Source organism: Lithobates pipiens, unplaced genomic scaffold, assembly GCF_037356315.1.
Source record: "Lithobates pipiens isolate NorthernLeopardFrog02 unplaced genomic scaffold, aLitPip1_a1.2 Scaffold_18, whole genome shotgun sequence".
Classification (NCBI taxonomy): Eukaryota; Metazoa; Chordata; class Amphibia; order Anura; family Ranidae; genus Lithobates; species Lithobates pipiens.
Window position 1 is genome coordinate 323,603,800 of NW_027507758.1, and position 25,060 is coordinate 323,628,859.

Here is a 25,060-nt window from a genome sequence, read left to right on the forward strand (position 1 = left end):
GATCTGCTTTGCCCCGAAGGGAGAGTGTCATATCCTCCATATGATAAATATTGTCTACTAGTGAGAGCCACCGGTGTAATGTCGGTATGGTTTTGGTCTTCCAATAATATGGAATAAGGGTTTTGGCCACATTAAGGAGATGTGGCGTTGCAGATCTCTTATACGGTCCCACTGATTTACCCGTGCAATGAAACAAAACAAACCATGGTTCATTAGGAATAACACAACCTTGAATCTCCTTAATTCAGTAGATGATTGCAAGCCAAAATGGGCGTAGCCTTGGGCAGTACCACCAGATGTGGGCATGAGTGGCTTTTTCTCAGCAGTCCCTCCAACATAGAGGGGATTTTTGAGGAAAAAATGTATGGAGTAAAACTGGGGTATAGTGCTATCTGGCGATGAGTTTGTAATTCATCTCCGCCACTTTAGAGGCTCCCGATGAAGTGTGGGTCAGGATGAGAATACTGTTTTTTTTTTTTTTTTTATCCGAATTCAACTCTTGATGAAGGTCCTGTTCCCAATTGCGGAGAAATGTGGGGGAGGTGGAGGACGACAGCGAAATCAATGCATGATAAAAATACGATATGGGTTTTTCCACTGGTTGCGTTTCAGAGAAGGCTACTTCCACAGACGTTAAATCCGACAAAGATCTCAAGGGTTTCGGCAGTGAGTTAACGAAGGCAGATAGTTGTCGATGTTTCCACTGATCCATAAATGAAATAGCAAGGTCTGTCACTAAAGAAGACAGGGGTAGAACCCCAGTCGGGCTCAGGACTTGGTGCAGGAGAGTTTTGGATCCCAAGTGCCAAGAATGGAGGTTAGAGTCCATATTCCCCGGAGGGAAATAGTTAAGACCAGTAAGGGGCATTAAAGGTGAGTTATACAGCCAACCATGGGTCTTGCACAGCTGATCCCAAATCGTCAGAGAAGAGAGGGTAAGCGGTGATGTATCAGATGATAGGCTCCTGTATTTCTTTGGTATCCACATTTGCGTCGAAAAGGTCAGACCCACAAAGGGTCATTTCCAGCTCAACCCAGAGCTTAGTGTGTTTGCTAAATGTCCAGTCGGAGAGCCTGGCCAGAACTATAGAGCGGAAGTAGGTCTTAAGGTCTGGCAGAGCCAGGCCGCCATCACGCTTGGACCTAATAAGCAACGATCTGGGTAGTCTAGGTTTTTTCCTTCTCCACACATACTTACTAATTAAGGAGTTAATTATCATGAAGAAACTCGGAGGAATTCCTAAAGGCAACATCTGAAACATGAATAGTACCCCAGGCAGCCGGTTCATCTTAACCACCCCAATCCTTCCCAACCAAGAATGGGCAAGTTGCGTCCATCTCTGTATATCGACTTGTAGGGCATTGAGCAGGGGCAGATAATTGGCTCGGAAAAGAGAAGTTGGGTTAGATGTGAGGTATATCCCTAAGTACTTCATTTTCTTCGCTTGCCATTGAAAGGGGAAATCCTGTTTCAATTGTGTGACTATACGCGGCGGGGTGGACACGTTTTAGGATTTCCGACTTAGCCATATTAATCTTAAAATTGGAAACGGCACTATAGGTGGAGAATTCCGTCAAGAGGTTGGGGAGCGTAATTAGGGGTTGCTGTATAAAGAATAGGATATCATCCGCGTACGCCGCATACTTGTGTTCAGTGTGGCCAACTACTATCCCACGAATATTCGGATTAGAGAAAGTGTTCTAGAGAGAGTGCAAATAGGATTGGGGAAAGGGGGCGTGTGCCATTATACAATGTGAAAGGAGCACTCAGCATACCATTAACGCGTATTTGGGCCGTGGGTTGGCGGTAAAGTGCGGATATTTGGGACAACAGGGGAGTATTAATACCTAAATGAGAAAGTGTTGCTATGAGGAACTCACAGTCCACCCTATCAAACGCCTTTTCAGCATCCGTTGAAAGCAGAAGGGTGGGCTGGAAGGTCCTACGTGCATGTGCCATTAGGGATAGGGTGCGTAGGGAGTTATCCCGTGCTTCCCTCCCAGGAATAAAACCAGTTTGGTCAAGTGAGATCCATCGGGGGACCAGGGGGAGCAATCTACTAGCAATGGTTTTAGCATAAACCTTGGTGTCAACATTTAGTAGTGATATAGGGCGGTAGCTCCCGCAGTTACATGGGTCTTTCCCGGGCTTAGGTATGACAGTGACGTGGGCATGCAAAGTCTCCGGGCGAAACCCACCACCTTCAGAGGTCGTGTTGGCATACCTGGTCAAGTGGGGGATTAAGATGTCTGCAAACAAACGGTAATAGGCCACCGTAAAGCCATCAGGGCCCGGTGCCTTCCCATTAGACATGGTTTTTAAGGCTGCACGTATCTCCGAAGGGGTGAGCTCTCCCTCAAGTAAGGCCAAAGTGGTTTGAGGTAGCTTGGGCAGATTGGCGTGCTCCAAGTAGTCCCTAATGAGTTGTGTTTTTAACTCCCTGTCCGTAGTAGAGTGTTGAACGTGATAGAGGTGTTGATAAAATTTTTGAAACTCGTCGGCAATCCCAGGTGTATCAAACACTGTGGTCGCCGAGGAGGTCTTTATTTTGGCTGTGAACGAGGCAGTGTGCCTCTGTTGGATGGAACGCGCCAGCAATTTACCAGGCTTATTGCCCCATTCATAGAAACTGTGGGCCATTCGGCGGAGCCGGTTTTTCTGGTCCAAGTGCAGAAGGGTCTTCAAGTCTTCTCGCTTCTCAGTGAGAACGCGAAATAGTGCCAAGGACTGTGAGGCTTTATGTTGTTGCTCCTAAATGTTTAATTTCTGAGAGTAGGTCGTGCTGTCTGAGTGCGTTCCCTCTTCTTCCTGGCCCCTAATTCAATAAGTTTACCCCTAATGTGAGCTTTATGGGCTTCCCACAATGTTCCCGGGGAGATGTCAGGGTCAAGTTATCCTGGAAGTAAAGGGTAGGTTCCTCTTCTAATCCCTTGTTGTCTAACTCATCAGTAAGGAGTTTCTCATTTAATTTCCAATTCGTAGGCTTAAGTGGCAGTGACTCTACACGAATGGTAAGCACAATGGGCATATGATCAGAAATGGGAGAATTTTCTATGGCCGAGGCAACCAGGAGTGGGAGGTGTCGGTGATCAATTAATATTAAATCAATTCTGGGATAGGTTTTGTGAACCGACAAATAGGTAAAGTCCCTATCGCGGGGGTGCATAAGTCTCCAGGCATCCATGAGCTGTGAGTCATGTAGCTGCTTGCGTATGAACTTCAAACGCTTATGGGAGGTAGCCGCACTTCCCCTGGAAGTGTCCGAGAGGCGTATTAAAGTCCCCAGCAAGTAGAACACACCCATGTGAGAAATCACGCAATTTCTTCAGGGTGGAAGCAATAAAGCTAGATTGATCCCGGTTGGGGGAGTATAGGGTGGCCAAAGTACAGGGCATGCTGCCTAGGGTACCCTTCAAAAATAAGAATCGCCCAACTGGGTCACACATCATTGATTCAAACGTAAATGCGGTTCCCCTGCGGAGTCCAACAGCCATGCCTTTAGCCTTACCCGTGTCGGATAAACTGTAATACCACGTAGGATAGTGGTGAGAGCTTAGCTTGACTGTGCACGAGTGTGTGAGGTGTGTCTCCTGCAGGAAGACCACATCCGCCCGCAGGCGATTCAATTCCCTGTAGAGGTTATGCCTCTTCCCCGGGGTGTGGAGCCCTCTAACATTAAAGAATATCAGGTTTACCGTGGCCATTGGAACAACCACAGGGGAACCGCAGACACAAATGCATTACACATAACGAACTGCAGGAGGCAGAATACCAAATAGATCAGTAAGGGTGGGGAGGGGAAGGGAGGGACGGGGGGACAGAAGTAAGGGTCAGAGAGGAAACCTAGAAAAGGAAAAGAGAGTGAGCACATGAGACATAACGCGGACCAAGCCACAGGGCTGGCCACGTGTGCACGCAAAATACTGCAGTGCAAAACAGGGCACATGCCCAGCACGGCGCCCCCGCACCCCCCACCCCCGAAGGAGCAGGGATGCAGGGACGGCGTGCCGTGCAGCTCCCCGTTCAGGGGGGCGGGGAAGCTCAAGCGACCAGGCATAGACCAGAAAAATAGAAAATCGAGAAAGGGGGTCCTAGAGGTGCCCCAGGGCTCCCCCGCCAGCAACACATATCAAAGGTTAACATGAGAATAGCTAAATTGTAAAAACGGTAATCAAATAACTAACTTGAAAACATAAACATCTAAAAAGAGCTAGAAAGAAACGGCAACAAAATCAAAGTTGTACAAGATTTACCAGGCCCCTAGACCAACCGATAGTGGGCTGCACAGTTCACCCGTCTGGTAGGTATGTGAACACTGGTCAAAGCCAGATCCATGACTCCGCCAGAAATAGCTCCCGTAGGGCTCCTAAAAATAAAACGGATCAAGAGTGTGCAGGGTGGCAAGTGCAGCCGCCAAGGCCCATGAAATAAAGGTGGGGTGCCTGGGTCAACACCAAATTGGGGTGAAGTTGAAGATGAACGCCTCCGCGTAGGAGAGCTTGCCTTTAAGCAGGATGCATGGAGATTCCAGCCGAAGAGGTGCGGTGTTTGCGATTCACCTTACGCCATGGAGCCTCAAGGCTGTCCACCACGGGTGGGAGAAACTCCTGCCATCCTGGGAGGTCCGGGGGGATATGTTCAGTGATGCACAGAACTTCTCCAGGTCCTCCGGGAACCGAAGGACAATCGACCTGCCGTCTACGGTAGCGATTAAAGCTGCAGGGAAACCCCACCGTTACTTGATAGATGCAGCCTGTAACAGGTCGGTGAGTGGCCGCAGGGCCCTGCGCCTGTCCAATGTTTCCCTGGCCAGATCCGGGAAAAAGGAAAGCATAGCGCCATCAAAGTCCAATGGGAATGCCACTCTGGCCTTCTGCATAATAAGCTCCTTATCAGGAAAGTGATGGACCCTGCATATAACGTCTCGGGGAGCGTCCGTGCCAGGGTTGCGGGGACGGAGATCCCTGTGGACTCTATCAATTTTCAGAGTATCACCCGCCGGGCGGCCAAGCAGAGTGTTGAAAATACCTGTGATGGAAGGGAGTAGGTCTTCAACCCCCATTGCCTCGGGCATGGGCCTCTGATCCGAATGTTGTGGCGTCGGTTTACGTTTTTCTTGGTCCTTGAGTTTGTATAACGCCATCCGGTGCGCTACGGCAAGTTGGTGTGTGGTTGTCTGCAGTGCTCCAATGGCGGATGCGTGGCAATCAAGCCGTTGCTCCTTTTCCTCTACCCTGAGCAGGACCTGCGATAAGTCCTAACGGACCGCAGACACCTCCTTTTTAATAACTTTTTCGAGGTCAGAAGCATAGCCACCAAGTCTGCTTTAGTCGGGAGATCACTCACCAACGATGCTACACCTATGTGTTCAGGGTCTCCATCCTCTCCCTCTGAGCCACCCGAGGAATCCGGCGAGCCATGTCTGCGTTCGGATCTGAACTTTGAGGAGGGGTCTACTCCAGCCGGCGTGCCACGCGCCGAGCGGCCTAGGCTGTCCTGATTCTCAGACTCGGCCGGTTCAGTGGACATGTACCGCTTAATCGAGCTGCCCGCGTCCACTGTCCTGGACAGGGGTCTTCCCGATCTCTTCCCCATCAGCGGAGGCTGTTGTTCGTTTCAGTAGTCTGTAAATGCCGTTTAGAAAATGCTGGCGGCGGAGCTCACACGGAACACGTCCGCTCTAGTGCATCGCCGAGACCACGCCCCCAGTGAAAAAGCCTTTTGAACTATTCCATCAAAAGGCAGTACATATATGAGTGATATGTGATCATATACAGTATGTGTATACTATGAGACCAATTATCAGTGATGACCGTATCAAAATGCAAGACAGCACTCACTGGTTGTGTGTGTGTGTGTGTGTGAGAATGTGAATCTAAGTGATGAATACCGAGAGAATAAGCAAAATGTGTCCACATCGGTGTCCATACTAGTGATGGAGAAAAAAAAAAGAAGCCAAATAAAAACAAAACCGTAAAGAAGACAAACGGGAAACCAACTGGACCTCCTAAAAAAGGTCAGGCTGGTGTCTAGAACCTTCACGCATAAAGGGACTTACCCTGAGAGGGAAACGGACTTGGCTAATGGTGGCCAGTAATCTGGCAGGCTGCACTGTGACCCAGCCATGTTTTGGGCTAAATAGCTCAGACTATGAGGTCAGCCCCATCCGCACAGCGTCTTCATGGTGGGATTCCACCAATCGGCTCACATGAAAAAGTGAGCAGCTGGTACCTATAACCCCCAAATGGTCACCCAGCTGAAACTGCTAAGTTGTTAAAGAGGTTGTGGACAATTGTTGACTGGGTCGTCCATCTGCACAAGAGTGTTAGCGTCACAGCCTCATCCCTGTGACTCAGCGTTTAGCAGCAGACGCGTAGTGGCGCTCACGCCCCGCCCATGAGCCAACTGACGCCGTGTGATGCAGTGAATAACCATGGCGCATGCACAGTGACGCCTAAGCCATGCCAAACTGTGGCACGCCCAACCGCTAACTCTATTGTACCCATGGGGCGGCTACATGCTGGCGGCGTCAAAGTGATGATGCAATGCCCACAGTGGGAGAGATACAGCACTAAGGGGAAAAGGGAAATGAGAGGACGCCAATCCCAATGGTCTCCAAACGTCAATGGCGGAAGGATAAGTCTGGTGTACAAACCCGTCCGTATACTCCCCCAAGCTGCTTGGGGGAAAGAAAACTCCCCACGGGCATGAGTGTGCGAGGCGTGAAGGGGGGAGCTTGGAAAAACCGGGAGGTATTGCAGCTCCCAGGAGATAAACACAGGGGAAAGTGGGAGGCAAGACACAAAGGAAAAAGGGGAAATCCACACCCCTTTTTCCCCCAAAATTTAAGTACTAAATATATAAAGAAAAAACCTCAAATATGGATATAAACATACATCTATGCAGTGATCTCCAAACCCTATCCAATACCCAGAGTACATGACAGCATCATAAATGATACATAATACAGGTCCCTCCTATGCAAATTTCAATTGAAGAACATGAGTAATACACAATCATCACGCCCTAAATGGGCAAAATGGACTTTAATGCAGTGGCTTCATTCAAACCAAGAGCCTTGGTGGCTCCTAGTGAGAATATCCACCTCATTTCTCTCTGGAGAATCACCCTGTCCCAGTTTCCCCCATGTGGATCCTGTGGAATGTGTTAGAGACATAAAAATAAGACTTTGGGAGACCCATATGCATGGTCTTGGGCTGTGTGCCTCCCTATCAGAGAATACAGATCACCTATTTCGATGGCATATGTGTGGCCTTAACCACTTAAGGACCGCCTCACGCCGATATACGTTGGTAGAATGGCACGGCTGGGCACAATCACGTATCTGTACGTGGCTCTTTAAGTGCCCAGCCGTGTTGGGAGCACGCCGCTGGCGGCGGGCTCCCGGCCCTGAGCTCCGTGGCGATGGGACCAGCGGACCCGATTACCGCTGGTGTCCCACGATCGGGTCGCAGAGCTGAAGAACGAGGAGGTCTGTGTAAACAAACCTCTCCCCGTGCTTCCTAGTGTGGCTGTCACCGATCGTCTCTTCCCTTTTATAGGGAAAGACTATCATTGACGTCACATGCCAGGCCACGCCCCCCTACAATAAAAAAGCACATAATGTCACACACAACCCCTACACTGCCCTCTAGTGGTTAACTCCTTCACTGCCAGTGTCATTTACACAGGAATCGGTGCATTTAAATAGCACTGATTGCTGTATAAATGCCAATGCTCCCAAAAATGTGTCAAATTGTGTCACATGTTGCAGTCACAATAAAAATCACTGATCGCCGCCATTACTAGTAAAAAATAAATATGAATAAAAATGCTATAAAACTATCCCCTATTTTGTAAACTCTATAACTTTTGCGCAAACCAATCAATCGCTAATTGCGATTTTTATTTATTTTTTATTTTTTTACCAAAAATATGTAGAAGAATACGTATTGGCCTAAACTGAGGAAAATTTTTTTATATATTTTTGGGGGGATATTTATTATAGCAAAAAGTAAAAAATTGAATTCTTTTCAAAATTGTCGCTCTATTTTTGTTTATAGCACAAAAAATAAAAACCGCAGAGGTGATCAAATACCACCAAAAGCAAGCTCTATTTGTGGGGAAAAAAAGGACGCCAATTTTTGGGAGCCATGTCGCACGACTGCGCAATTGTCAGTTAAACCGACGCTGTGCCGAATCGCAAAAAAAGGGCCTGGTCCATTGGCTGCAAATTGGTCCGGGGCTTAAGTGGTTAAATTTGTTTCCAAAATTCCCTAAAGGTCTTCCCTACGTAGAAGGCACACAAATTTTGATCCATGTTGATATATTTGCAATTTGGGCATCCCCCCACTTTGAAAAGTCCCCTTGAGCGAATGGGTTTTAGAACTTGTGCCAGCCAAATGACTGTGCACTAACTTGTCCTTGAGGGACAAGGCCCATCTGTATACTACTGATGGTTGTGGAGGGACAAACCTTAAGTTCTCCGTCAACCAAGTTGAAATTTTGTGTCGGGGAGGGTTTACTATAAATAGATTAGCAGAGAGATTGTCTTGTCACAGCACAGCTCTGCATATTCCTTCGTTCCTTTACCTATGTGGAGGGGAGGGTGTGTCTTTGTTCCAATCAGCTGTTACACAGTGTATGCCAAGAATCCCCTCCTCTTGCTGAATGAGGAAGTAAAAATTCTAAATTATATAGCAAGCTGAAGACAGCAGATATACATTTAAACCTTATGTAGGGAGATTTGTTTCATCCCTGTGTATCATCTGAGGCTGTTCACTTCACTTGGTATGTGTGAGGGTTTACATCCACTTTACCTGTTTTATTTTCCCAAAAGTTGCGTTTTGAAATGTTGATGATTGGATCGCCTGTCAGCAAATACCAATGTTTTTGTAGTGTGGCTTTAAAGTCCTCATGTTGGGAAATATAGCGAGTGACAAAACGAACATTGCCGTTTGCCTTGACTACTTTTTTATGAAACAATGTGTCTCTAGTCTTATCTCTCGCTCAGTTATATGCTTTGAATAGACATTTTTTGCTATATCCTCGGATTCTGAGTCGGTCCCTCAACAAGCCTGCTTCGATCTCAAAGGCTTCATTGGTGCTACACATACGTTTCAACCGGAGATACCGTCCATAGGATATTGAACATACTTGGGGTGCAGGGTGAGCACTGGTGGTGTGAAAAATAGTATTGCCTGATGTCGGCTTACGATATAATCCGCTGGATAGATGGCCATTCTCATTTTTGTAAACCATTACATCAAGGAAGGGAATTTCTTAGCAATCACAGGTCATAGTAAATTGTAAGTTCCAATCATTAGAATTTAGTTTCGTAAGAAACTCCAGCCGCGATTCTGGGCTGTCATCCCAGACGATGTAGATGTTGTCTATGTGCCTGTGCCATGAACGAACGTGGCACAGGTACATTGCTAGACCATTGTCTGAAAAAATGTATCTCTCTGACACAATTTTTTTTTTTTTTTTTTTTGAAAGAACAGTGTAAAAATAAAAGATAAAATACATTTTTAATAAATAAATATATATATATATATATATATATATATATATATATATATATATATATATATATATATATATATATATATATATATATATATATATATAATTTATATTATCCTGAATTTCCAAAAGAAACTTCAAAATGGAATGTCCATAAAAGTAGATGGATAAATGCAAAAATCTCCTTTGACTACTTCCCAAGAGTCCTCTATACCAGCTAGTAGGCCAGGAGTCCTCCATTAATCGTAAGTGCAACATATTGAACCTATATGCATATGCTCGACACTTTTTTTTTTTTTTTTTTTCTCTCATTTACTTGTGCTCTTGATCTCCAGGCATCTATATGTGCTTCTACCGAAGAAGCGAGACTCCTCTCGCAAAAAGCGTAGAGACCTAGCATAGCCATCCCAGACTACTGACAGTCATCTGTATGACATATCAAAGTCTTATGGAAATGTCTATTATATGAATAGAAAATGAATCAATATGTTGATATCTAATATGTTTTCCTTTTTCTGTATTACATTTTTTCAAATGTGTATTAAATAAATCATTTAGAAGTCCCATAGGCAATCTTGTTTTGTTGTTGTGCAGGTGAGGATTATTGTCTTTCTAGTATAAAAATACAATATACCGTATTTATCGGCGTATAACACGCACTTTTTTCCCCTTAAAATCTGGAAAATCGCGGGTGCGTGTTATACGCCGATGCTCAGCGATTTTTGGGCTCTGGGCGGCTTTCGGCCACCTTCGGCCCTTCTCGCGGCTTTCGGCCGCCTTCGTCACTTCTCGGCGGCTTTCGGCCCTTCTCGACAGCCGCCGAGTAGGGCTGAGAGCGGCCAAAAGCCGCCGAGTAGGGCCGAAGGCGGCCAAGAACTACCGGGTGCCGCTGAGATACACAGGGCATCTCGGCGGCGCCATTTTTAAAAATAAAAGCTGACATTATCACTGAGGGGACAACGATTCACAAGGCTGCAATGACGGACAGGCTGCATGACAAGGCTACAATGACGGACAGGCTGCATGACAAGGCTACAATGACGGACAGGCTGCATGACAAGGCTGCAATGACGGACACGCTGCATGACAAGGCTGCAATGACGGACAGGCTGCCTGACAAGGCTGCAATGACGGACAGGCTGCCTGACAAGGCTGCAATGACGGACAGGCTGCATGACAAGGCTGCAATTGCAAGGCTGCAATTGTGGACAGGCTGCATGACAAGGCTGCAATGACGGACAGGCTGCATGACAAGGCTGAAAATGACACTGACAAGGCTTCAGATGGACACTAATAAGGCTGCATTGATGGGCATTTAAATGTAAGGTTTTTTCCTTAAAATTCCCTCCTAAACTTGGGGTGCATGTTATACGCCAGCGTGTGTTATACACCGAAAAATATGGTATCTAAAAAGTATTTAATGTGGTCTGGAAAAAAAAAAAAACAAAAAAAAAACAGAACTTCTCTGTGCTACGGATGTGCCTAACTGAAAAAAGAAAATGAACTCTGTTCTACAGCTATGCTGATCCAATCTTAATATTCAAAATTGATCAGCACTATGGATGTGCTACAACCTAATGCATTTGTTTGTAGTAGTGTGTAATGTGCATTCTATTTTTGTCCATACCATTATTACATCATACGAGTATTGAGTCCATATACGTTGAACTGAGAATATAGCCCCAACAAGAGTCCCAACTCCTCACTGTGCCACGTGCTTGCTTGTTTAAACAGAAGTGTTCCGAACATGTAATGTGCCACGCTTGCCCCTTAAGGTAAAGACTTACTGGAGGTAACGGGACCCTCTATCTAATTTGGATCAAATAGTGCTCAATTACATGGATCATGAGCTTTCTGCCATATTCCACTGCTCCACCAACCCAGCACTTCGCTCCAGGTGCCTTCCAACACCAACTCAGTACATCACGTAGGGAAGCCACAAACAAAAGATCATTGCATACCACGCTTTTTATTAATAGTAAAAAAATTCCCTACTTTCAGATGTAAACTCACATGAAATAGTGCCTAAAAAACAGCTATCAGTGTTTCCAGCAACTAATAGGCATTAATTACCAACTGCTGCCTGACTTCTAGGTCCAGCATGCGCTCCAAACACAGGCAGGGTCATCTTTTTTATTATTGATTTGACCCTGGGCAAACATTTTCTTGGGGGGCCCCCCGTGCAATTTTGCTCCCCACCTGCCTGCACACCATGGACTGAGGTGGTGAGGGAACCCATCGATAGACAGAAAACTCCTAGGGATCCTAGAACCCCTGGAATCAGTGGCAGTGCTGGGGGGGGGGGGGTGTGTGTGTATCAATGGCAATGCTGATTTTTTTTTTTTTTTTTTTTACCGGCTACCAATATAAAGAGTAGTTTCAACACTGGCCACCAATGTAATAGGGATTTACACTACACTGACCCCTAATGTAATAGCATTCACAGTAGCCACCAATGTAAGGAGGGATTTACACTGACCACCAATGTAAGGAGGGGGACCTTCACACTGACCACTAGTGTGAATGTAAAAATTCTAAACCAAGCCTTAATGTAATGAGAAGATTTACACTGACCACCAATGTAACTGTGACAATTAGCCTACGTCCACATTTGAGTGTGTCGGGAACACATGCAAAATAACTTTCCTGACACCACAGAAAAGTGCTGCCCTTTAGCAGATACACAGCAGTGCCATTAATTGACACCCTTGTACATCTGCTCACATGCTGTGCAACCCTGTGGTTTTGAAAAACCATTAGGGGCTTTCTTCCGCATTTCTAGTGCATAGAGCAGCCCATTGAAATAATTGGACTGCCCTACATGTGACCTACATCTTTATCCACCCTGTCAGTACACCTTTTGCATCCTAAAAGCCCTGCTAACCTCTGCACCCCAAACTTCCCCATTCTTTCCACCCCTCTAACTCTACCTGCCTCCACTGCTCATCATTTCACCCACCTTCTTTACCTATATACATCCCCCTCCTTGCTCACCTGTGCACTTAAACTGTCACGCGTGCGCTGCCGGACCCGCATTTGCCCCCCCGCAGACAGACAATCGGTCTGATGTAAACAAGCAGACCACTGTGCTGTCAGGCATGGACACGCTAATCTAGTGTTCCTGCTAATCAAGAACACAGTGTCCATGCAGTGAGCCCATCCCCCCCACACAGAAACGCACTGAGGGAACACTCGTTAACTTTTTGTTTGCCCCGATGTTAACCCCTTCTCTGCCAGTGTAATTATTACAATGTCGGTGCATATTTTTAGCACTGATCACTGTATTGTCAGTGGTTTCCAAAAAAGTGTTAGCTAGGTGTCCGATCTGTCTGCCGCAATGTCGCAGTACTGCTAAAAATTGCTGATCACTACCATTAAAAGTTTAAAAAATAAAATAAAAATGCCATAAATATATCCCCCATTTTGTAGACGCAATAACTTTTGCGCAAACCAATCAATATACGCTTATTGGGTTTTTTTTTTTCCTGTCCTTATCCCCCCTCCCTTCCCTGTATGCTCATACCAGTGCCCGCCCCCTGCACCTACTGCTTTCATATCTGCAGCTAAATCCTCCCATCCCCTCTGTGCTGTAAGACGTGTCCCTGTGCCTGTGTAATGTAAAAAATCTGCTGATCTGAACCTATATGACCAGGGCTAAGCTGTCAGCTCTCGCCTCTCTCCACCTCCTCCCAAGCTGATGTCAGCGGGAGGGCTCAGCCCTACCCACTGGAACTGTGAGCCAAGAGAGAAGAGAGCTGACAAGTCAGCTGAGCGCTGGGAGCCGAGCTTATATAGATAAAGTGGTTAATGGGGTGGTGTTATGGGCAAAAAATAGTGCACAATACACAGTGATATAAACAAATTTATTAGGTCGCAGCACATCTACAGCGCTATAAAGACTGGGAGCCTAATCCCCAACCAGGCTACCATGGAAATATGGGGCAATTTGGACTATTACGGTGCAATAAAAGCAGTACAGTAAATAATATAGCAAAAATGTAAATATAAAGGTTACAGATGATTTTATCGGTGCAAAAGAACAAATCATCATTTACATATAAAAACATAATAGCGATAAACATTATGTCACCAGTGAGTAGTCACAATAAAACCATTGATCACAGATGTCATTTCCTCGACTAGTTTCGCGGACATTTACCGCTTCATCGGGTTATCTGTGATTAGATCGAAAGAGACAATATGATCAAAAAATGATAAAGTAATGAAATATTTTCATACAGTATCATAATTAAAAAAAATCTTTTAGACTTAGAAACTGGGAAAGAGCAAAGCAGCTTACCCATGCTCCAGCAGGCCTCAAGCCCATAGTGCTACCACCTAATAAATGGTCCCCCGCGGCAAATCGGGGGAGCTACGCATGATGATTGGAATCTAGGAGGACCAGGTAAAAGTAATCGGTATAGTATCAGCTTATCTGAACAAAAGTAGTGAAGTAAGTGTGAAAATCACGCAAGTGAAAGTAATATGAAAAGGAAGAATGCGCTTATGTGCAAGTACTGTGCAAAAGGAAGGAGGACACCAATTGAAAGGTGAGGAATAAAGTGATGGAGAGGATGAAATAGGGACATGAAAACCATCAAATGGTGGAACAAGGTGGAAGTGAAAGTGAGCGGTGAATGAATGGTGAGAGTGTTGGAGAGATACAAGAAATGGGGGAGGAAGAAAAGGAAGGAAAAAAAATTAAGGCTATGGGGAGGAAGGGGGATGAACCAAACGAGGGAGTGAGTAAGGCAGGTGAAAATTAAGGTAAATAAGGAGAAGCAGAGTATACCTGATAATGTTAAAGAGAAACCTAGGAAGGACAAACCCACTACGGAAGATGATGCCAGTGTGTGGTCCCAGTATATAGCCATAAAGACCATGGGCCCAGAATGGAAGCATGGTATTGCTTATCCACTCATGCCTGAGTCTCCTATAAAGAAAATGAGCAGTAACAGTTAAATTGATGGAGCCAGTGCTAGTACCTAAGGATAAGGGGAAATGCCTGGGGATTAGTCAGGGTATAGATTGATTTAAAAAAAAAAAAAAAAACTTACTAAGGGCTAACAGGGGCACACAAACCCCCGGTACTAGGATCAAAACACCACAATGCAGGCAAATGCCTGTTATAAGTAGCACCCGACCATGTGACGCGCCAGCGGGCGCCGGTGCGCAATGTCCCAGGGCCCTCGCACTGCGCTCGCACAAAAATATAGCGCGCATGCGCATCGGCCCCGTGATGCCACAGGGTCAGAGCTTGCGCACGCATGTGCACTGGCCCACAGGCCGAGGGGACAAAGTCCCTGCCAGGGCCAGTGCAAGAGGAGGAGACCGCTCCAGGGGTGGGACGGGCTCCTGCCACCAGGAAGCTCACCGGGCTGCCGCGGAGGAACACAAATGGAGCAATCGGAGCCAACGCCCATCATGGAGGGTGGAGAAAGCGGAAAGCTCGTTTATAATTGTAAGGGAGAATTATTAAACAGTAAAACATCAATAAAGATTATTTAACACAATATAAGATATTTATATGTCAAAAAATACAAATGGTTAATATTAGTCATTAGGATAATACATCCCATGAAGCCAATGCAAACTATAGATTCAAAGGAGGTCCAGGGTACAAAAGGGGCAAACAACTACAGACCATGATGAGGTAAATCATGGTTAGAGGTGGGCGGGTAGCTTATATAAAAAGTGGACGTCTAGAATGAATAATTGCATGAAGGCTAACAATTACAACCAGTTTAACTAGTAAAATAAAGAATATGATGTATAATAAAAGAGGCCATTGATCTACAGCGCTGATCAATTTTTAGTATTACCAGTGGCATGGGTTTTGTAAGTCACGGCAACAAAGAGGTTATTGTTATTTAGGAGCCCTAAGAATACTTCGATAAAGCTGTTAACTAGGGTTGCACCGATACTAGTATCGGCATTTGCACGAGTACTTGTACTCGTGCAAATGCTCCGGTGCCTAATTTGATACCTGGGTAGCCTTAGAGATGATCAGTGTGGCGGGGGAGTTAAAAGCACTGATCTCCCTGTGTGTCTTTCAATAAAGCAGCTGACAGCCACTTCTCCTCTCCCTCCCGTGGCTTTCAGCTGCTTTATTAAAAGCCACACAGGGAGATCGGTGATTGTAACTCACCCCTGACTGTCCCTTGTATCCTCTTCTGGCTCCCTGGGTCTTCTGTGTCGTCCTTCAGTCCCTGTCCAGGTCCCCCTCTATGGTCTCCTGTGTCTTCCTCCAGTCCCTTCCCCCCCCCCCATCCCAGATCTGTCAGGATGGAGAGCAGATTTTTGAATGTCTCAAGTGGATGATGCCATCGATGTGCAACTCTCCTTTTCAGCCTTGTATCATCTGCTACAGGAGTGTGAGTTGGCTCCATGCTGGTCTGTACCTGCCCTTCACAGCTTAAAGTGGATGTAAACTCGATTCATGAAATTTGAGCTGGGCACATATATCTGTAGTGTTTTCTTATCTCTCTCCAAAGCATTGTGTCCCATAGCGGTCTCTTGCTTTGTAGCTCTGTTATCAGCCTGATAACTTCTCACACATTCTCTGAGACAGGAGATAGAAGTGTGTGTTGGGTAGGTTGCTACAAGTAGATTAGCAGTCAGCTTGCCCTCTAAGAGCAGAACTATGCACATTCCTTTCTTCCTTTACCTAGGAGGAGAGGGTGTGTGTGCCTTACCTCCAATCAGATGTCTTGGCTGTATGCCCAGGCTTCTCTGCAGTGTTAGCCAGGAAGAGAAAATCTCCTAACAGGAAGAGCACTTTCCAATGGATATTTACAGCTGAAGGCAGCAAATATACAGTGCCTTGAACAAAGTATTCCCCTTGAAATTTTCCACATTTTGTCATGTTGCAACCAAAAACATGAATGTATTTTATTGTGATTTTATGTGATAGACCAACACAAAGTGGCACATAATTAAAGGGTAACTCCACGATCATGGGGAAAAAAATAGTAAATAAAGAAAACATACTATAGCACATATAATTGCAACACTAATCATATTGTAATTGAATGTTATTAAGAATTGCCTTTCCTTTTCAATCTGCAGCCACTGTAGTTTTCTGAGATTGCATTACAATATGGCTACCTGGAGTTGTTCTGTACACAGAGTCTGTACTGACCATTCCCCAGAAAAAAAAAATTCCTGCTTGTGTGATTGGCTCACCATTTTTTCCCAGAAATCTGCCTAAGATACAAGTCCAATTTCAGACAACCCCTGCAACAAAAATTGCCATTTTTGGTGAGATACATTCAATGGGAGCACATCTAAAGGCATGCAGGCTTAGCAGTTTTCCTCATTGGCGCCCAGCAGCTGCACACCTAACAATTATGAAACCACTCCCATTAGACCCACTCAGTACAGAGGCACAGACAAACGCACTCGGATTTCTTCAGACTAACTTCAGAAATCTGCAACAAAGGTTGTTATAATACTTGCAATGTACATAGATCGCCCGGAGGGAAGTGTTTTTTTTTCTCAACAAAAGTGGAGTTGCGCTTTAAGTGGAAGGAAAATTATAAATGGTTTTCAAATTTTTTAATATGTGAAAAGTGTGGCGTGCATTTGTATCGAGCCCCCTTTACTCTGATACCCCAAACTAAAATCTAGTGGAATCAGTTGCCTTCAGAAGCCACCAAATTATTAAATAGAATCCACCTGTGTGCATTTTAATATTAGTATAAATACAGCTATTCTGTGGAGCCCTCAGAGGTTTGTTAGAGAACATTGGTGAACAAACAGCATCATGAAGGCCGGCAAACACACCAGACAGGTCAGGGCTAACGTTTTGGAGAAGTTTAAAACCAGATTAGGTTATAAGAAATATGCCAAGCTTTGAACATCTCACAGAGCACTGTTCAATCCATCATCTGAGAATGGAGAGAGTAAGGCACAACTGTAAACCTACCAGGACATGGCCATCCACTTAAACTGACAGGCCAGGCATGGAGAGCATTAATCGAAGAAGCAGCCAAGAGGCTCATGGTAACTTTGGAGGAGCTCCAAAGATCCACAGCTCAGGTGGGAGAATCTTTCCACAGGACAACTATTAGTTGTGCACTCCACAAATCTGGCCTTTTATAGGAGAGTGGCAGGAAGAAAGCCATTGTTGAAAGGAAGCCATAAAGAAGTCCCTTTTGCAGCTTAGGAGAAGCCATGTGGGGGGGCACAGCAAAAGGTGAAAGAAGGTGCTCTGGTCTGATGAGACCAAAATTGAACTTTTTACCCTAAAAGCAAAATGCTATGTGTGACGGAAAAGTAACACTGCACTTCAACCCGAACACACCATCCACACTGTGAAACATGATGGTGGCAGCATCATCATGTTGTAGAGATGCTTTTCTTCAGTAGGGATAGGGAAGCTGGTCAGAGTTGATGGGAATGTGGATAGAGCCAAATACAGGGCAATCTTAGAAGAAAACCTATTAGAGTCTGCAAAAGACTTGAGACTCGGGTGGGGGTTCACCTTCCAGAAAGACAACGACCCTAAACATACAGCCAGAGCTACATTGGAATGGTTTAGATCAAAGAATATTCCTGTTAGAATGGCCCAGTCAAAGTCCAGACCTAAATCCAGTCGAGAATCTGTGGCAAGACATGAAAATTGCTGTTCAGACGCTCTCCATCCAATCTGACAGAGCTTGGGCTGTTTTGCAAAGAAGAATGGGCAAAGATTTCACTCTCTGTGCAAAGCTGGTAGAGACATCCCCAAAAAGACTTGCAGCTGTAATTGCAATGAAAGTTGGTTCTACAAAGTATTGACATGGGGGGGCTGAATACAAATGTACCCCACACTTTTCATATATTTGTAAAAAAAAAATTAAAACCATTTATCATTTTCCTTCCACTGTACAATTATGTGCCATTATGTGTTAGTCTATCACATAAAATCCCAATAAAACACATTTACATTTTTGGTTGTAACATGACAAAATGTGGAAAATTTCAAGGGGCTATGAATACTTTTTCAAGGCACTGTACATGTAATCTGGTGGGTGTCAACTGACCTGACCACCATAGCAATGTCACTGATGCCCGCCCCCCATGTTTTGGCAAACGGGGCAGACCACCTCCCCCCACTCCTAATTGGTATGCTCCTGCAAGGATCCGCCTCGCATCCTGTCCTCTCTCTCCCCTCCACAGAGAAGCTGAGTGCCAATATTCAGATGAAGCAACGGGGGGGCGGTGCCTGGTCAGTATTCACTCCATAAGACGCAGGGACATTTCCCCCAATTTTTGGAGGGGATGTGTGTCTTTTGGTGCGAAAAATATTGTATATAGGGAGATTTGTTTCATCCCTGTGTATCATCTGAGGCTTTTCACTTTACTGGGTATAATGTGAGTATTAGTTATCATTCGCTTTAAGTATTGAGTACTAAAACCAGTAATAATCAAATGCAGAGGCAATTATTTAATATGATAAAGAGTAGATACATTTATATGGTCTTACAGATACAACTTGCCCTTTTGAGAGCAACCATAATGCGGCCTGCTATCAAAAGGAGTTTGACCCACCCGTTGTACGCAATATCAGCATCAAATATAGCATTAAAGCGGACCTTCAGTCATTTTTTTTCAACTTTACATCTATTAAATCTTCTGCCCTTGTTTTAACTTTGGATAGTAAAACGTTTTTTTTTTTCTGCCAATAAATAACTTATACAGCCCACTTCCTGTTTCTTGTCTGGTCATTGGCCTAGGCTTATGACATCATGATAAGAGGGCCAATGAGAGCTGCAGAGCTGGTGATGTGTGTGTAAATCCAGGAAGTGATGCATATTTGGCAAGCACAGAATCGCAGTATCTATAAAATAATATACAAAGTGGTTTGAAGAAAGCCTCAGAATGTCAAAAATGTTTTTATTACAAATTATGTGAGCAGACTGCAGTTTCTCTTGAATATGTGCGTTTGGCGTCCCTAATAACTTTGGTGGATTCAGCAATGTACCTGTTGTGTGTTGGCAGTTTACTGAATCTGTGGGAAACCAGAGAGAAAGAAGAGTTTGATGCAAACTGTTTACAAGACCCCTCTGTATACTCAACCTTGCGGCACCTTCTCAGGTATTCAAATTTTTCCTCATTAATATGTGGATCGTAGACATTGTGATTTTTACACTGGAAGTCAATAAATATAACTGTCCTTATACATATGATCTATAAGACATATGATTGTATACGGTACATGGTGTTTCAATACATTTCACAAACTTTCCTGTGTAATTACCTTTTTATGCTACATTCATTTTTGTGCGACTTCAAAATCGTGCAACTTTACATTCCACTTTTGAGACTTCTGTGACTTTGGATAGGTGCAACTTGGATGTGACTTATGGTTAAAGAGCGGGCAGCTGCCGACGTCTTTAGCAACCAGTGAGTAGCGGGTTGTTGAGGAGAAGGCTCTGTCCTTAACAATCGATGACTCATCTGTCAGTGGTATTCCTCGCTAAACAGCTGAATAAAAGCAAAAGAATACCGTCATTAAAAAAATGTGTTCCCGTTCGGGTCTGGTAAGAATTTTGATGGGGACCCCATGGCAAAACTTAAGATAAGTAAATAAATAAATGGCATAAAATCTGTACCAGACTCGCACAATTTTATTATTATTATTTTTTTAAATGCTGGCTGATGAGTCATTGATTTTGTTAAGGACACGGCGGCCTGCTATTCACTGGTTAAGGACGCCAGTGAGCGCCTGTTCCTTTAACAACCATGTTGTTTGCCGGTTGTTAAGGATGCCTGTGGGTGTCGGCTCCTTGTCAACCAGGGTGTACCTCCAAAGTCAGACAAAACTGTTGCATTCAAAACAATCGGGTGCGACTATAATGCAACTTATGAGGGTTAGTGCTTGAACAACCTTAATAGATATAAACAGTACTCATTGGAAAACATAATGTGTGACTTGGATGTTGCAAGACAAGTATGAATAGAGCCTTAATTCGTTTCACAAACGTTCCTTTAATAAGATTGCCATTGTGTCGTTCAGGGGTCAGCTTTTTTTTCCACTTAAGGGCCGGATTCACTGTATGTGAATGCATGAAGGGGTGCATTCACCTGCTAATAAATGAGGATAATAATCCTAACGTAGTAATAACAGTATAGGTTTACCTCACTTTAAGGTGCTTCACTAACACAAAGCCAGCTCACCCTGAGGGAGCATGCAGGTTCACTCCCTCGAGGCTCTGGTATCGCTGATGGGTCTCCCACCCACCCACGCATGCACCAACCCCACACCCCCTTTACCCTGCAGTGATATAGTTTTTTCAAATTATACTCAACCTCTCCATTGCTCTCATACAGCCCCAGCATGTCTCCGGACCCTTTCCTTGTGACACCCGGCCACTGATGCTGGCATTATAAAGTGAAAACTGTCTTGCTGCATTCAGCCCCGGGAGATTTTACCCCCTTCCTGACCAGAGCACTTTTTGCAATTCGGCACTGCGTCACTTTAACTGACAATTGCACGGTTGTGCAACGTAATACCCAAACAAAACTGATGTCCCTTTTTCCCACAAATAGTTCTTTCTTTTGGTGGTATTTGATTGCCTCTGCGGTTTTTATCTCCTACCCAAGTCCCCTGGTGTGGTTAAATTCTGCTCATTTACCTATATTTTTAATTATATGGAGAAAAAAAATCCCTTTTACTAAACATGCTAAACATTTTTTTATTTTTATTTTTTTGTGCAAGGGTACAATTTTTGGAGCATACTCAAACTTTCAAATTGTTTATTGTTTAATGTTTTTTTTAAGCATGTTCTTGTTACATAGGTATGACGAAGTAATTCACAAGACACTGAAGGAGCTTCAGCCACGATACTTGGTTTCTTACCTCATGGGCCTAGGGTAATTATACAGTAAACAACCATAATGCCTCTTTGTCTATTGTCTGTTTTACATACTGTATATTCAAGAGCAGAGTAAGCGTTCCTGCACAATTTTCTTTAAGAGGACACACCTAGTAACTTAAGTGCAGCAGCAGAACTGCATTTTTCAGTGTGTGAAAAGCCTGTCGATGGAAAGTTTCTGCAATTTTGTAATATGGGAATTTCCAGCCACGTCTCTAATGTCAATGACCATGCAGTAATAGATGTCCTGGTTTAAGCAGCAAAACAACATTTTTAAGTGATCTGTTTCTGTAGATAAGCATAAAGGGTCTGGATTCAGTCCCTCATGAAGCATAAAAGTGTTTTATTTTTATTTTTTTAACAATATATATTTTTTTATTAGGTTTTATACAAGTACTTCAAAGTAAGACAGAATAGACCTAGAAACAAAATATCAAGAATCTGGTTCTAGTACACGTCAAGATAATACAGAAAGCACCTCTACAATTGTATGTAGAAAAATTACAAATACATTGGGCTGTGTTTCAAGCCAAAGTAGAGAATATGCTAAAAGATGAACCTTTGTTGTTCTATGTATCATTCCCTGATTTTATTTTATTCATTTTTTTCCCCAAGTATTCCACAAACCTTGGAATAATAGAAAAGTCTCACCAAGAAGGACTATGTTAATTAAAGCTGGGATTAGGAAATTAAAAGTGGATAATATGGGAATCCCTAAAGACCCAAGATAAGAGTTAATAAAATGTTATCAAATGCTCTTCATTACTTTCACACTTATTGAAAATCATGCAAACATTTAGTAATATAATTTAGAAGTTTTGTGATTGCAAATCTGTAAGCATCTCTTGTTTCTGTCGGTACAAACCTCATTCAGATTGAGTCTTACATGCAAGTAAACGTTTTCCAGGTGTGCCTTCCTGTGAGGTGCATGCTTATGTATAGCTGATGCTTACAATTTGCTCTATGTTAATCAAAGGCCATAATGCACATTGGTCACAGCAATAAATTATCTTAATCGCAAACTTAACCAGCACAAAGTAAACATGAAGCTTAACCACTCAAACCTCTAGAAGATTTGACCCTCTTCATGACCAGGTAATTTTTTGCTATTCGGCACTCCTCTACTTTAACCGGCAATTGCGTGGTCATGCCACACTGTACGCACATTCAATTTATATCATTTTTTTCACACATATAGAGCATTCTTTTGGTGGTATTTCATCACCACTGGGTTTTTTTTTTTTTTTTGGGTGATTCATAAACAAAAAAATTGAACATTTTGAAAAGAAAAAAAAGTATTTTTCTCCTATAAAACACATCCAAAAAAATTAAAAAAAAAAAATCGAATTTCTTCATTCATTTATGCCAAAATGTATTCTGCTACGTGTCTGGTAAAAAGAAAAAGAAAACCCAATAAGTATATATTTTTGTTTGTGTCGGTTATAGTGTGTGGTATAGATGCTGGATTTTTTTAGACGCTAGCTGAAGCTGGCTGGGGGTACACTGACATCAATAGTGACACTATTACAGTGATCAGTGCTAATACCATACACTGTCACTGTACTAATGACACTGGCTGGGAAGGGGTTAGCATCTAGGGGCGATCAAGGGGTTAAATATTTACCTAACTATGAGTGATGTGTTTTCTGTGATGCTTTTACCAAATGATCTTGCTGTGTGTGTTTTTTTTTTTTCCCCTGCTTTGCGAGGGAACAGCAAGATTGCTTGTCGGTGTTCGGAGCTCTGTGTTGTTTACATTACAGGATTCCCTTCCCTGAAGTGACAGAGCCAATCAGCAGGTGCCAGTTATCACTCATTGGCTGTGACCCACTGATCAGTTTGTGCTGTGACCAACCACAGCACACCCAGGGCTGCGGGCACAGCACGCAAGAAATGCTGGACCACATATCTGATACGTGATCCAGCACAGAGAGGCCGCCCTGCTGCAGTATAACACTTTTTCTCTTTATTCCCTTTTCTCTGCTTGAAATTTATTTATTTATTTTTTCCAATGCAATCATATGCTCAGTGCTATTTAGAACCCCAATTCCAAAAAAGTTGGGACACTGCACCATCAATGCTTAAATGCAGGTTTTAGAGCAGCATATGATCCCATCAAGACAACAACTTTTTCAGGGAAGGCTGTGCATATTTCAGCAGGACAATCCTAAACCGAATGCTGCATCTATGACAACAGCATGGCTCCATAGTAGAAGAGCCTGGGTGCTACATTGACCTGCCTGCAGTCCAGACCTTTCACCAACTGAAAGTATTTAGAGCATCTTGAAACAAAAAAATATGACAGCCCAGCACTGTTAAGCAGTTTGAATCCTATATCAGGCAAGAATGAAACCACATTCCTCTCAAAATTCCAGCAACTGGTCCCATCATTTCCTAGACATCTACACAGTGTTGTTAAAAGGAGAGAGGATGCTACACTGTGGTACACATGGCCCTGTCACAATTTTTTTGAGACCTGTTGCTGCCTTCAATTTCAAAATTACCTTATTTTTTCTTACAAAGGTACATTGTCCTTAGTTTAAACGTTTGATGTTTTCTATTTCTAGTGTGAATAAAATATGGATTTATTGACAACTTTTTTGAAATTGGGGTTATACATTCCCAGCATTTGGTAGATGCCAAAAAGCAGAGGCTCCATCACATATGAGTGGGAGTTGCAATATCACATGCCCCCTATTAACAGAGGATATCGGTAGGGGGGAGAAGTTGCAAAGATGTCACCAAGGGGCTCTTGAGGGGCACATTTCATATTATTGTAACTGCTTCCCTGTCCTTTTTATTATTTATATCTGGTTATTAACCACTTCCCGACCAGCGCACGACGATGTACGTCGACAGAATGGCACGGGCAGGCATATTGGCGTACATGTACGTCCAATATTCGTTGCCACCGCGCTGGTCGGGACCCCCGTGAGTCCGGTCGCGGGACCCGCGGACTCGATCGCCGCGGGCATCCCCGCGATCGTCTCACGGAGCGGCCGAATGGAGGAAATGCTGTATAAACAACATTTTCCCATTCTGCCTAGCAACTAGTGACGCTGATCTCTGCTCCATGTGATTGGAGCCGAGATCAGTGTACACTAAATGAAAGCCCAACCCCCCCACAGTTCGTAACACACCCCTAGGAACACTTAACCCCTACACTGCCACGCACAGGTTAACCCTTTCACTGCCAGTGTCATTTACACAGGAATCACTGCATTTATATAGCAGTGATTACTGTATAAATGACAATGGTCCCAAAAATGTGTCAAAAATGTCCGATGGGTCCCCGACAATGTCGCAGTCACAATAAAAATCGCAGATCGCCGCCATTACTAGTAAAAAAAAAAATAATAAAAAATTATTAATAAAAATGCTATAAAACTATCCCTATTTTGTAAACGCTATAACTTTTGCGCAAACCAATCAATCGCTTATTGCGATTTTTTTTTTTACCAAAAATATGTAGAAGAATACGTATCGGCCTAAATTGAGGGAAAAAAATGTTTTTTTATATATTTTTGGGGGATATTTATTATAACAAAAAGTAAAAAATAATGCGTTTTTTTCAAAATTGTCGCTCTATTTTTGTTTATAGCGCAAAAAATAAAAACCGCAGGGGTGATCAAATACCACCAAAAGAAAGCTCTATTTGTGGGGAAAAAAGGAC

At 43.8% G+C, this 25,060-nt stretch overlaps 1 protein-coding gene across 3 annotated transcripts in view; it reads left to right on the top strand.

Moving 5' to 3' along the window:
- Positions 1 to 25,060, top strand: part of RARS2 (arginyl-tRNA synthetase 2, mitochondrial) — a 91,769-nt gene that overhangs the window by 57,300 nt on the left and 9,409 nt on the right. For all 3 annotated transcript variants that reach the window (XM_077487277.1, XM_077487278.1, XM_077487279.1), the window contains 2 exons: positions 19,511 to 19,606; positions 21,311 to 21,385. In XM_077487277.1, the coding sequence (XP_077343403.1) occupies positions 19,511 to 19,606; positions 21,311 to 21,385 (171 nt within the window). The remainder of the gene's footprint in view (positions 1 to 19,510; positions 19,607 to 21,310; positions 21,386 to 25,060) is intronic.